Source organism: Podarcis liolepis (genome assembly GCF_965112155.1).
Source record: "Podarcis liolepis genome assembly, chromosome: 5".
Taxonomy (NCBI): Eukaryota; Metazoa; Chordata; class Lepidosauria; order Squamata; family Lacertidae; genus Podarcis; species Podarcis liolepis.
In genome coordinates, this window is record NC_139556.1 from 35,352,268 (window position 1) to 35,363,077 (window position 10,810).

Below are 10,810 nucleotides of genomic sequence, written 5' to 3' on the forward strand. Positions count from 1 at the left end.
TAAATATAAAAGCTGCACTGAAAGATAATCAAATTTCCAGTTATTACAACTAGTAACCAAAAAAAGAAAAAAGGGTAGAGTTGGTGTTTTGATATTTTGCAAACACTGTCTTTGCAGAAGCCCTCTGCGCCCTTCTAATATTTTTAGTACTAAAATGACAACATGAAAAAATGTACATTTATGTGCCTTTTATTGAATATAAAAAGTCTTATAGAAAAATATTTTCAATCCTCCCTCTTAATTTCTTATACTGTATACACCCATGACTTTTTTTTAAAAAAAAAGTGGTTCCGCAAGGGTAGCAAGTGAAACTGAATACTGTATGCTGCTCACATGTATTTAAAGTAGTTTGCATACTAGGTCTCCTGGGTTCTGAAAAGCTTTCATCCCTCACTCAAAAAATAAAAATCCAAGAACTGCTCTTGGGCTTCTGTTATGACACGTAACCAGATTTCTCCATCTGAACCGCTAGAGAGATTTTTTGTCCGTATTTTCAGGCAAATGTACTCCCATGCTTTGTAGGAGATTAGAGGCAGGTCCTGCTAGTCCATCTTGAGCATTATATGATTCCAGCAGGTTAGTCACAAGGTTCAAGTCTATATCCACAGGTGCCAAGTCAGTGTCCTCTGCACCAATGTTGTCTTCAAAATCACTGTCAGGGTCTTGGGACGAAGATCCTTTACCAGACCCAACCTGTAGAAAAAGGTAAACAGTGAAATTTCAATTATTTATTTAACTTGCATGCAGAGATCTTTAATGAAATCACATAGCTGTTGGCAGAGACAGCCAAATGTTAAAAGCACTATGCAAGGTTAAATTGTAGGGTTTTTTGGAACAACATAATGATTGCATACTTCTTTCTTCTCCCTAATGGTCCCTAGATAGGAAATCTAAGTTAAACATACCACTTTGGGCCGACTAGTAAAGCTTTTCCCAATATTGGTGGATGCCAGTTCAGAGTCCATTTCATCCATGTATGATCTGAGACTTCCAGGTGTTTCAATCTGTGATACTGTTTCCCCATGACTTTCAGCTTTTAGCTCAGATTCTTCATCACTGTCTAGGAATTCAAACTCTTCTTCCTCTTCTAAATCATCAGAGTCCAACTCTTCTGAATTTGCTCCTAGAAATATAATAGAATCAATGCCCCCAGGGAGAAAGAGAGAGAATGAGAATCTATTTGAATAACCAATAAAACTGCTTGCTAATACTTTGGGAAGAATGTTATATCTGCTTTATGCATTTATTATTGCTGTTTTACTTTTTGCTGATTATACTTTATTTTGCGATTGGATTGTAGTTTATATATCCTGACCTGGGGATCTAGGGTAAAAGGCAGGTAATAAACAAAGAGATTCAGGCAAAAGGATAACATGATTTATATTTCAAGATACTTCTATATCTCAATTTCCACCACCAGCAGTAAACTCACCCAGTATTTTATCTAATGCATTTGTGAATGAGTCCACATCAAAAGTGACAGAGGCCTCAGCAGAAGACCTGAAAGTAAAAAGTTCGTAACTGCACTTTTTTGTATATCTGGTGTTTGGTATTTGAGAAAGAATATATTGGGCTGGATTCAGCAGAGCCCTGCCATGAATGGAAGGAGTCATATTTGCAGAAGGAGCTTTAATCCAGTGGATGCTTCTGCAAACAGGAACAGCAAAGCAAATTGTGCAGATTTCCCCCACTCAAGTCCCTTGTGCCACCTCCCACTCTGTTAAGAAGTCATCCAACCCGCCCATCTTTTTTTATTGGGGGGGGGTACTGGTGGTGGGACTTCAGAAGGAATCTGGAAAAATCACATCAGCTCCCCTTTTCTGGGAGCAGAGATTTACTCAGGGACTGTTGGACCCAGCCCATTGTATATTAACAGAAAAGCACAGAAATAATTACAAATACAGTGGTAGAATCAGTTATACGGTCCAAAGCTTATACTAACTCCTGTTTTTGTTGCAGCACAGTAACATTACTATTCAAGAAAAAAACATGTATCCACGCATAGTCTGCCTATGAAGGTTGGCAGAATTTGCCAACCAGGATGGTTCAAAGTCTTTCAAAATAAGACATTTGACTGAAGACAGCCTTCATTTAAACATTAACTTATCAGGCCTGAGTATTTTAAAGTCATGCACATTGACCAGACAGACTAATTGTACGGTCTTCTCCCTGTATATTTCTGGCCTTTTGGGGGAATTCCAAATACCTGCTGTTTGTATCTTTCTGCCACATCTTTTGGGAGTGTTCAAGCCCACCCAATCCATCAAATATATGAGTGAAAAATGTCTGCGCTCATCACATCCATAGTACTTTCCCTCTCTCTGGGGGCTTAGGGGAGCTGGTGCCAATTTCTCCAGCTTATTGCAGCCAACAAGCCAGCCACACCACACAATCCATCTGCCTTACCTGGTGGATCAACTGCTGAGTGTGTGAAAACTTTGCTGCTGCTGCCGCTGCCAAACTCATGGAGAAATGGTGTGTGTGTGTGTGTGTGTGTGTGTGTGTGTGTGTGTGTGTGTAGGAGACCAAACAACTTGTACAGAGCCACCAAATTCAACAGGCCCCGTATTATCCATAGATTCTATACCATCTCTAATTCTGAATAGGTTTTGCATTTCTGGAGTTTTTCCATTTCCTATTTTTGCCACAGTTAACCAGATCCGGATGAGCCAATTTAACAAAGTAACTAAAGGACATGGTTGGCAATTTTGTAAATGCTTAAAAGTTTTCCCAGGATGCAAAATTTAGGGAAGATTAAGCCTCTCTGAATTCACTGTGTCTGCTTGGAAAGTTGAACTACTAAACAAATGAAATGACTCCACCTACACAGAAACTTGATTAGATACTTAAAAGCATACCATGGGATTTCTGCTCCTTCATGAGTTGAGACTTTAGATATAAAAGCCTTCATGTTTTCAGTGATCTGCGACAAGTCATAGTTCTGTTCCTCCTCTTCTGAGGTGTAAGTGGATTTGTTCGTGCCTGCTGCCTCCTTAAGAATTTGATCCAGTGTGTCTGGAGAGATCTCCAACCAACTGTCATCTGAAAGAGAAGGACACAATACATGCTGCTTAAAATGCGGCCACTTGCTGCATCTGACAATCACAGCAAAGAAAGACATGGTAAATAGGAACAAAATCTTCAAGATGTTCGGGTTGTGACTTTGCTCTTTCATTCACTCTTCTTACCATCTTCCGGAGGAAGGCTGGTGGTTTCTTTTCCAAAATCCTCCAGATTAAAGGAAGTTGCTTTCAATATGTTCAAAATTTCTTCACCTGGGCTATCGGCAACTGAACTACCAAAGAAGACAACACAATTCTAAAAATGCAAATAAAATTTGCTGAGCACACACAATTTATAACCACTTTTCTAGTTGTATAGCTTGCTACATTCACAATTATTACATGCTATGTTTCACATACACAGGTGTAGGAAAAACCGTGTACGGGTGTGAAAATTTTGAGTATTTTGGTATGTATACATGTGTTTGGAAGCCAGCTGTAGTGAAAAATCTAGAAAGGGTTGAAGTCTCTCTGCAGGACATTATACACTGTACTAGTTTACTATACTTATTTTTTCAGCACGTTTGTAGTACGTATTTTTAAGGTTCAGTGTTTATAAACTAAGTTTAGGCAGTCTTAATCCGACTAACAGAAAACTTTTGACACAGTGTTGGTACATTCTTAGAAAAAATATTTGTCAACAATTCCAGATGGCACAATTTCTTTTTGTGGATGTATGTTCACCAAGTCAAAATAAGGGGAAACACAATAAAAGCTATTTGACAGTGAAACAGACTTTCTCAAAGGTGGTGGACTCTCCTTCCTTGGAGGTTTTTAAGCAAAGGATGGATGGCCATCTGTCATGTATAATCTTGTTGAGATTCCTACATTGCAGGGGGCTGAACTAGATGACCCTTAGGGACCCTTCCAAGTCTACCATTCTCTCATTCCATGATTGTATAATCTAGTGGGAACTGTACAGTGGTACCTCGCAAGACGAAAGCCTCGCAAGACGAAAGAGTTTTCCGTTTTTTGAGTCGTTCCGCAAGACGAATTTTCCTATGGGCTTGCTTCGCAAGACGAAACGTCTTGTGAGTTCTTGCGAGTTTGTTTCCTTTTTCTTAAAGCCGCTAATAGCCGTGCTTCGCAAGACGAAAAAACCGCAAGACGAAGAGACTCGCGGAACGGATTAATTTCGTCTTGCGAGGCACCACTGTATGTTAGAAATAAATATTTCACAGCACTGAATAATACAGCGTATACATTTCACAGCCGTATACATACACATTAAGTGCCAGTGTAAGGAAAATACACAGAAATTAAGGAAACTAGAAAAGCTAAGCACAGCAAAATTTATATAAGCCACCTTGGCGTTCTTACCTTTGTGAGCTGATTACAGTATGTCGGAAATAATTTTCTGCTCTGTGCAACAGATTGAGATACTGCACAGAACCTTCCAGCTCTCCCTACAAAATTCAAACATAATAGCAGGTCAATACATTCTGCTCTGATACAGGTATACAAGGAAATGTCCACAATGCAACGTATGTGTGGGGAGGTTCATGAACTCTATAATGCACAATAATTCTCTGGATTGGGAAATGATTTCTAAACACCTTGCCAAATTCCTAATTTATAGCCTGAAGTCCAGAAACAGATTAATTACGAGAAACTGAACCTTCTAGTTGAGCTCTTATATTCACCCTCCAAGACCCTGAAGAATCCTGTTTCGGTTGACTTTGTATAAGTGAAGAAAAAGGTACAATTCCTTTCGGTCTGTGACTGGGCGGGAACAAATCTTGTTTCATCTTCAAAGCGCTTAATGCAAATTTGGTCAATGGCCCAGCAGGCATGTCCAACAGGTAGATAGCAATCTACTAGTAGATCGTGGGGGTGTCCCAAGTAGATCGCGGTATGAAGTTTAGTGATTGCCTTTGGTCAACCCTCCTCAAAAAAAACCTCAACAACTCCTGGCAAAGACAATGGGTAGATCACAGCCGATCTTTTTCTACTGTGAGTAGATCACTGTCTCTTGGGAGTTGCACGTGCCTGGCCCAAAGCAAGTATGGTGACATTATAGCTGCAACACGTGACCTGCAATTCACAAAGTTAAATGATAAAGTGATTTTTGCAAATTCTCACCTTAAAATAATTGTTTTTCTTGAGACTGTTGAGAAAGGTATCCCACAGTGGAACATTTAACGTGTGTTCCTTGGAATCATCAGAAGGTGATCTGCACTTGGAACACAGAATTTCAAAACCATGAGCCTGTAAGAGATACAGAGTAAAAGGAGTGATTTATTACAGTCACAGACTTATAAAGTTAGATACATTAATAAAACATACGAGCTAAAAAACAATTAAAAACAAATGAAAAAAGATTATTTTTTCATATAAGAAACTGACAAGCATTCACTGAAATCAGGAGCACGTTTGCAACCCTCTTGGTAACACAGGTAGAAAATCTCTCAAACTAAACAATACCAAATCTTCACAAAACTGTCTCCAGAGAGTTCTTAATGAAGCCAAACAAAAGTTTTGTGTGGGGAAATATCAAGTACAGGCTTACCAATTTCATGCCTAGTTCATATGCTTTGTACTGAGGATGTGAACGAGGAGGCAATGCATATCCACTTCGTCTGTCTGGTACGAACGGCTGTTTAACCAACTGTGCATACAGACACTTCGTAAAAGTAACCTGAAATGATCACAACATTTTATTAAATTTGCAGCTGCTTCATTTGAATGTACCTTGACTAGTATTTCAAGCATTATGGAAACTGGAAAAACACACACAAGGTTTTCCAAATATATACTGTTTGATACATTGGGGACTTCCTGTCTAATGACTCATGATGTTTGATAACCCACAGCTTGATTCATCAGATGCACTAAGATGAATTTGAGTAACATGAGCCTGTAAAGCTTAAGCCACAGTACTGTATATCAGTTAGATGCTGAGGTCTGATTATGATCAGCTGATGGTAACACAGAGACAGGCTTTTTCATTGGTGGTACTGCTGTTACGGAATGTACTCCCTGCTAAAATATGAGACCCGATCTGTAATGGCATTCTGCTGACTTTTGAAGACACACCTGCTTACACAGGGATTCCCTTGATCATGCAACCTGAGTTTCCCATTTTAATTGCTGTGTTTTAATGGAATGGTTTTAACCTAAATTACAGATAATTTTATATTTGTGTAGCTGGTTTTTATACTTCAAAAACTGCTCAAAAGCCCATTTTGTCACAAAATGTTATATAAATTCATTAATAAATAATATTATTAATCAGCATCATCACTATAAAATGTTATGGCCAGCATCAAAAGAGCCGCATGCAGATTTCTGCTCAGGGCCTCCCTTTCTATTCCAGCCCCTCCCACACATTAACAAAATGACTCATTGCCCTGAGTATCATTAAGCATAGCCTTAGCCTGAGTAGACACAGAGAAGAAAAATCACTAAAGCTTCAGATGTGAAAAAACCACAGGACTCTTTTGATCCTGGGCCATGCCGATTTCATGTTTTCATGTTCTATTTTCATACATTTTCTTTGTTCTATTAAACCATGGCAGAAAATTAATGCTTCTCACAAAAGGAGATTTCAATAGGTGCAGTTTCAATCATTTTTGCATTTCTGCTCGTCTTATACAAAGCAAAAAGATGGTATGAAAGCCCATTTAAAACCTTATGTAAAGCACACATGATGGGACTTATAGAATCATCACTTACTGAAGTCATTATGCGTGTATCTGGAGGGAAAATTTTGAAAATGCGGCATGCTTTTAAGTCAATGGGGTCTCGCAGATAAAAAGCTTGGACTGCTGCAGATACTAATGCAGGACATTGCTTCAGTACTGCTGCAATACCAGCTGGAAGGTAACAGTGAGCTCGGTGAAGGAAAGTCTGGATTCGCTCAGGATACCTGTGGAACAAAATTGTAACAAGATGCTGATTAAGACACATAGTTTGAGCGTATAAACCTTGTTTATATGAAGGTAATTTCTCTCCTTTGGTCTAGAAACATACACCTGTATGTCAGATTTAAGGTAGCAAAATATATTTATAAAATTCAACTGGAAAACTCAAGCCTATCCACAGGGTCGGATATATTCAAAGTCTGGACAGAGTCAAAGAAAAATCTGTTTTCTCCCAGACTTCCACAAACCCTACAATTACCCAGGTGAGTCTAATGGGGCTTACTCCCAAGTTAGTATTGGGCTGCAGCCCATGTGACTTGAATTTTTTTTCTATTCAAAGAGACTCTTGCTTCAGTACCATTTATAATTTGTCTGCTCTTGAAGGGGGGGGAGCCACTACTCTGTGTTAAAATCTGCTAATGCTATTTTCTCATAGACAAATGACTAAAAGACTGGAGTTGCCAGATTTTAGCAATGTATTTCTCCACCTCTCCTTTTTTTTTGCACAAGCCAGGTGTGAGCATAGCCCTGGATGTCAATGGTTACACAGACCTTCCATTACAATATTGTTTAGAAATCTGTCCAGAACATGCAACAAACAGCAACACTGAGAGGAAGCCTAGAGAAAACTCCCATGCCTTTATCATAGAAAACATACCATAGCATGGACACCTAAGCAGTAAGTGAAGCATTCCAGACACTCTAATAGAAACATTTTTTTCAGATCAGGTCACTTACCCATTGATGCGTTTGTATACTGCTGTTCTAATAGATTTTGCAGCCACAAAGCCACTAGAATGGGCAGATAGCAACTTCAGCGCCTGAGGAATTGTAGGACTGGTAGCAGGTAATAAGGTCTCTTCTTCAGGAGTTTTTGGCAATGGAATTATGCATAATTCCCCACAATGAAAGAACACCTGACAAAAACATACATTTCTTTGCTAAGTCTGAAAGTACTTCATCCAAGTTACAGATTCACAATTTATCATAGTTTACAGAAACAAGAAAACGAAACAGAAATCCCACAATGTTAAAAGTCTTCAACACTGTATTTCTGTAAGATAAACATTGAAAGCATTTTGAGCCACTTGGGGGGGCAACTTCCGAGGCAGCACAGGGAAAAAACACACCATTTTGAACAGGTTAAATAAGCATAGCCCATATAAACACAGTCATAGGTTTAGCACTGGTTTGGTAGCTAGCACACTTAAATCTCTCTTACCCGATTGCAGCTGTTTTCAGGATTCAACCACTTGGGAAGGAAGTCAGCTGCTTCTATCAGAAGGAATTCACCATCGTTATCACCCACCCTATTGAAATGGAAAATAATGACAAAACTCAATGGGGCTTACGCAGGCACATGTGTATAGGACTGCAGTTTTCCTCCTATGTAAACATAAAACATTCTCGTCCTGATTTAGCAAGAATGAAAGAAAAAACTATAAATTACTTGGATGTAATCAAACTATGTCCCACTCTTAAATGAATACTCTCCTCCATTGGGCACTAGTTTAATATAAATCTAATGGTTTAACATATAGAAAACATGCACAATTTTAGCTTAAGCTACTTCCACAAGTGACACCTTAATCAGCAAGTGTTCACATTCTGAATGTAAAAATTGGTAATGAAAAGGTACCTGGCTGCTAATTCTGGAAACTCTTTTGTAATTTCCTTGATAAGGTATACAATAAACCATTCATCTTCAATATTATCCCCAAACTTTGTGAGACCACCAATATGAGCAGGTATATGTTCTAAAAAAGAGAAGGGGAAATGAGACTACAGTATATTACCACCAGACTATTTTCCAGACAGCCTTTGAAATTACCCTCTATTCCCAATACCTTATAGCAATCCAGCCAAAGTATACTCATTGAAAATCATAGTATGATCTTATCCTATGCTGCCATTGCCTCCATCTTCTCCCTCCCCCAAGTGTCTATTTTAAAATTGTAAACTCCTTGGGACAGGGCTCTGTCAAAACTGCTCTTTGCAAAACACAATGTAAATAATAGATGGTTACTCTAACAAAACCAATTTGTATTCTATTTTATAAGTAGATAGAAATGTAATCAAAACAAAACAGTTTACACCTGAAGTCATAAGAGAAGGCTTGAGGAGCTCAGTTTTCTCTTACAACAAGGCTGATCATTCGGCTAAGAGATTTATGTTCATTTGCGTTTTTCTGAATAATTGAAACTAGACTTTGCCGTTTCTGAATAATAATAGAAAAATAAACATAGTTTTAAGAGCATAGGAAACATTTAAATAAGGGCCTCAAAAACCATACAGAAATATCCAGTATGGCAAAAATTCGACAATTTTCAGGTAATCCAATATTCATTATAAAATTATGATCAGAACAAAAATTTACTCTGCTGCTCAGAATGTTGCACAGAATAACTGTTTAGTGTCCAATTGGGTCAGCATAAATCATGATAATTCAGTATAAAAGCTCAAGACAGCCTGTATAATGCTACAGAATCACTACCTGCATGTTCTATTGTTTCTTACAGAATTGGGAGACCCTGCTCTAGATTCACAAACATCAAAACAGAATATAGCAAATGTAATAGCTTTACCTTTGGCAGGTTTGTACTTCAGATTAAATGGTTGGCTTTGCCAAATATAGGAAACCAGCATGGGTGCAAGGTGTGCTAATATTCTTTCAATGTATTGTTGAAGAATTTTTTGACAGTGCGCAGGGTCTTCTGGTTCATGTGTTAAGAACAACTGGTACTGCACTGCATCTTCTGTTGCTGCAAGGTTCAGTTTCTCCATTCTGTACTTCCTGAAAAAGCACCATTTAGAAATAAATCTTTCAAGACCATTTACACAAGCACAATAAGAACTCCTCCAACACACACCACACTGAAAATGCTGGCAGCACCTTCAAGCAGTGTTCAAAACTCCCATTGTTCTAGGCGCATTTTGCAACAAGGAATTTCATTAGGGTGAACAGTTTCTGAGCTCTGGGAGTAGTAATGCACCTAGGATTTAAGGTAAAAACTGCAAAATGGAAGGAAAAGAGGACCCTTTTCTGCTTTCTCACTTCCAGCTACTCTCTTGAGACTGGATAAGAGACTTGCTTAAGAATATTAGGGGGGTAGGCAGGGAAGAAATAGAACATATGAAAAAAGAACATAATATTTTAGCAGCAGTTCATTCATTTTCAGCTTTGTATTCTTATTATAAAAAAGTGTACCTAAGCATTCAGTTGTTCCGCCCATAACCTAGGTTTAAGGTGCCATTTAGCTCCTAGCTTTCATATCTCAGTTTCTAACAAGTCAAGCTTTTATTGAGAGAACGTGCATGCTCCTAATTTTCTGACTAGGTCATGGACAGGTATATCCAGACATTTAATAAGGAGCACTTTTTAATCAATTTTCCCCTGACTTCCAAAACAGCAAGAAGGGTCCCAGAGACAAGAATCTGCCATAAGGAAACCTCTAAATTTTAAAAGCCGGAGAGGATATTTATTTCATCTATGTTATCATTTGGACACATACAAAAAAACCATTAGCCCGCTCTCCATTCAGCTTACCAGCCCGATTAGCCGTTGAGTGACTGAGTGAAGTCGCTTTGAATTTCCTCTACTTCTGCCTGTTTGCAAAGTGCCCCAACAAAGCATATGAAAAGAAAATAGCACCGCCCCTTTCTATGTCAATATACATACACATAGCGGCTCATGTATAATCAACAGACTATCTACCTTTTTGTTTGTATACACGAAAATACACCCCCACACACTCTCTCTCTTCCCCACCGGGCGACCCGCCGCTCACCTGAGCTGCCACTGACAACAAAGCCGCCGCCGCACGCGCCCTGTTACGTCATCACCGCGCGCCGCCGGCCGCGCTCGCGCCCCACCACCACCACCAC

At 38.9% G+C, this 10,810-nt stretch overlaps 1 protein-coding gene across 1 annotated transcript; it reads right to left on the minus strand.

The window, feature by feature from the left end:
* Window positions 1–173: 173 nt before the first annotated feature.
* ECD (ecdysoneless cell cycle regulator) lies at window positions 174–10,810 on the minus strand. Its single transcript, XM_083503106.1, has 14 exons — window positions 10,714–10,810; window positions 9,511–9,719; window positions 8,565–8,682; window positions 8,148–8,235; window positions 7,664–7,842; window positions 6,738–6,930; window positions 5,572–5,700; window positions 5,145–5,270; window positions 4,383–4,468; window positions 3,189–3,295; window positions 2,859–3,042; window positions 1,433–1,500; window positions 906–1,123; window positions 174–693 (listed from the first exon to the last, which is right to left on the minus strand). Exons 2-14 carry the CDS (start codon window positions 9,707–9,709, stop codon window positions 469–471), a joined length of 1,920 nt encoding a protein of 639 aa, XP_083359232.1. The 5' UTR covers window positions 9,710–9,719; window positions 10,714–10,810; the 3' UTR covers window positions 174–468.

What these genes read in the sequence shown, in the direction of transcription:
- ECD (XM_083503106.1), bottom strand. Translation starts at nt 9,709, where the DNA reads ATGGAGAAACTGAACCTTGCAGCAACAGAAGATGCAGTGCAGTACCAG. An exon ending in TTTCCAGAATTAGCAGCCAG is followed by an intron (nt 8,236 to 8,564) that starts GTACCTTTTCAT and finishes CCATTTCAATAG; the next exon opens with GGTGGGTGATAACGATGGTG. An exon ending in CTGAAAACAGCTGCAATCGG is followed by an intron (nt 7,843 to 8,147) that starts GTAAGAGAGATT and finishes TGTTTTTGTCAG; the next exon opens with GTGTTCTTTCATTGTGGGGA.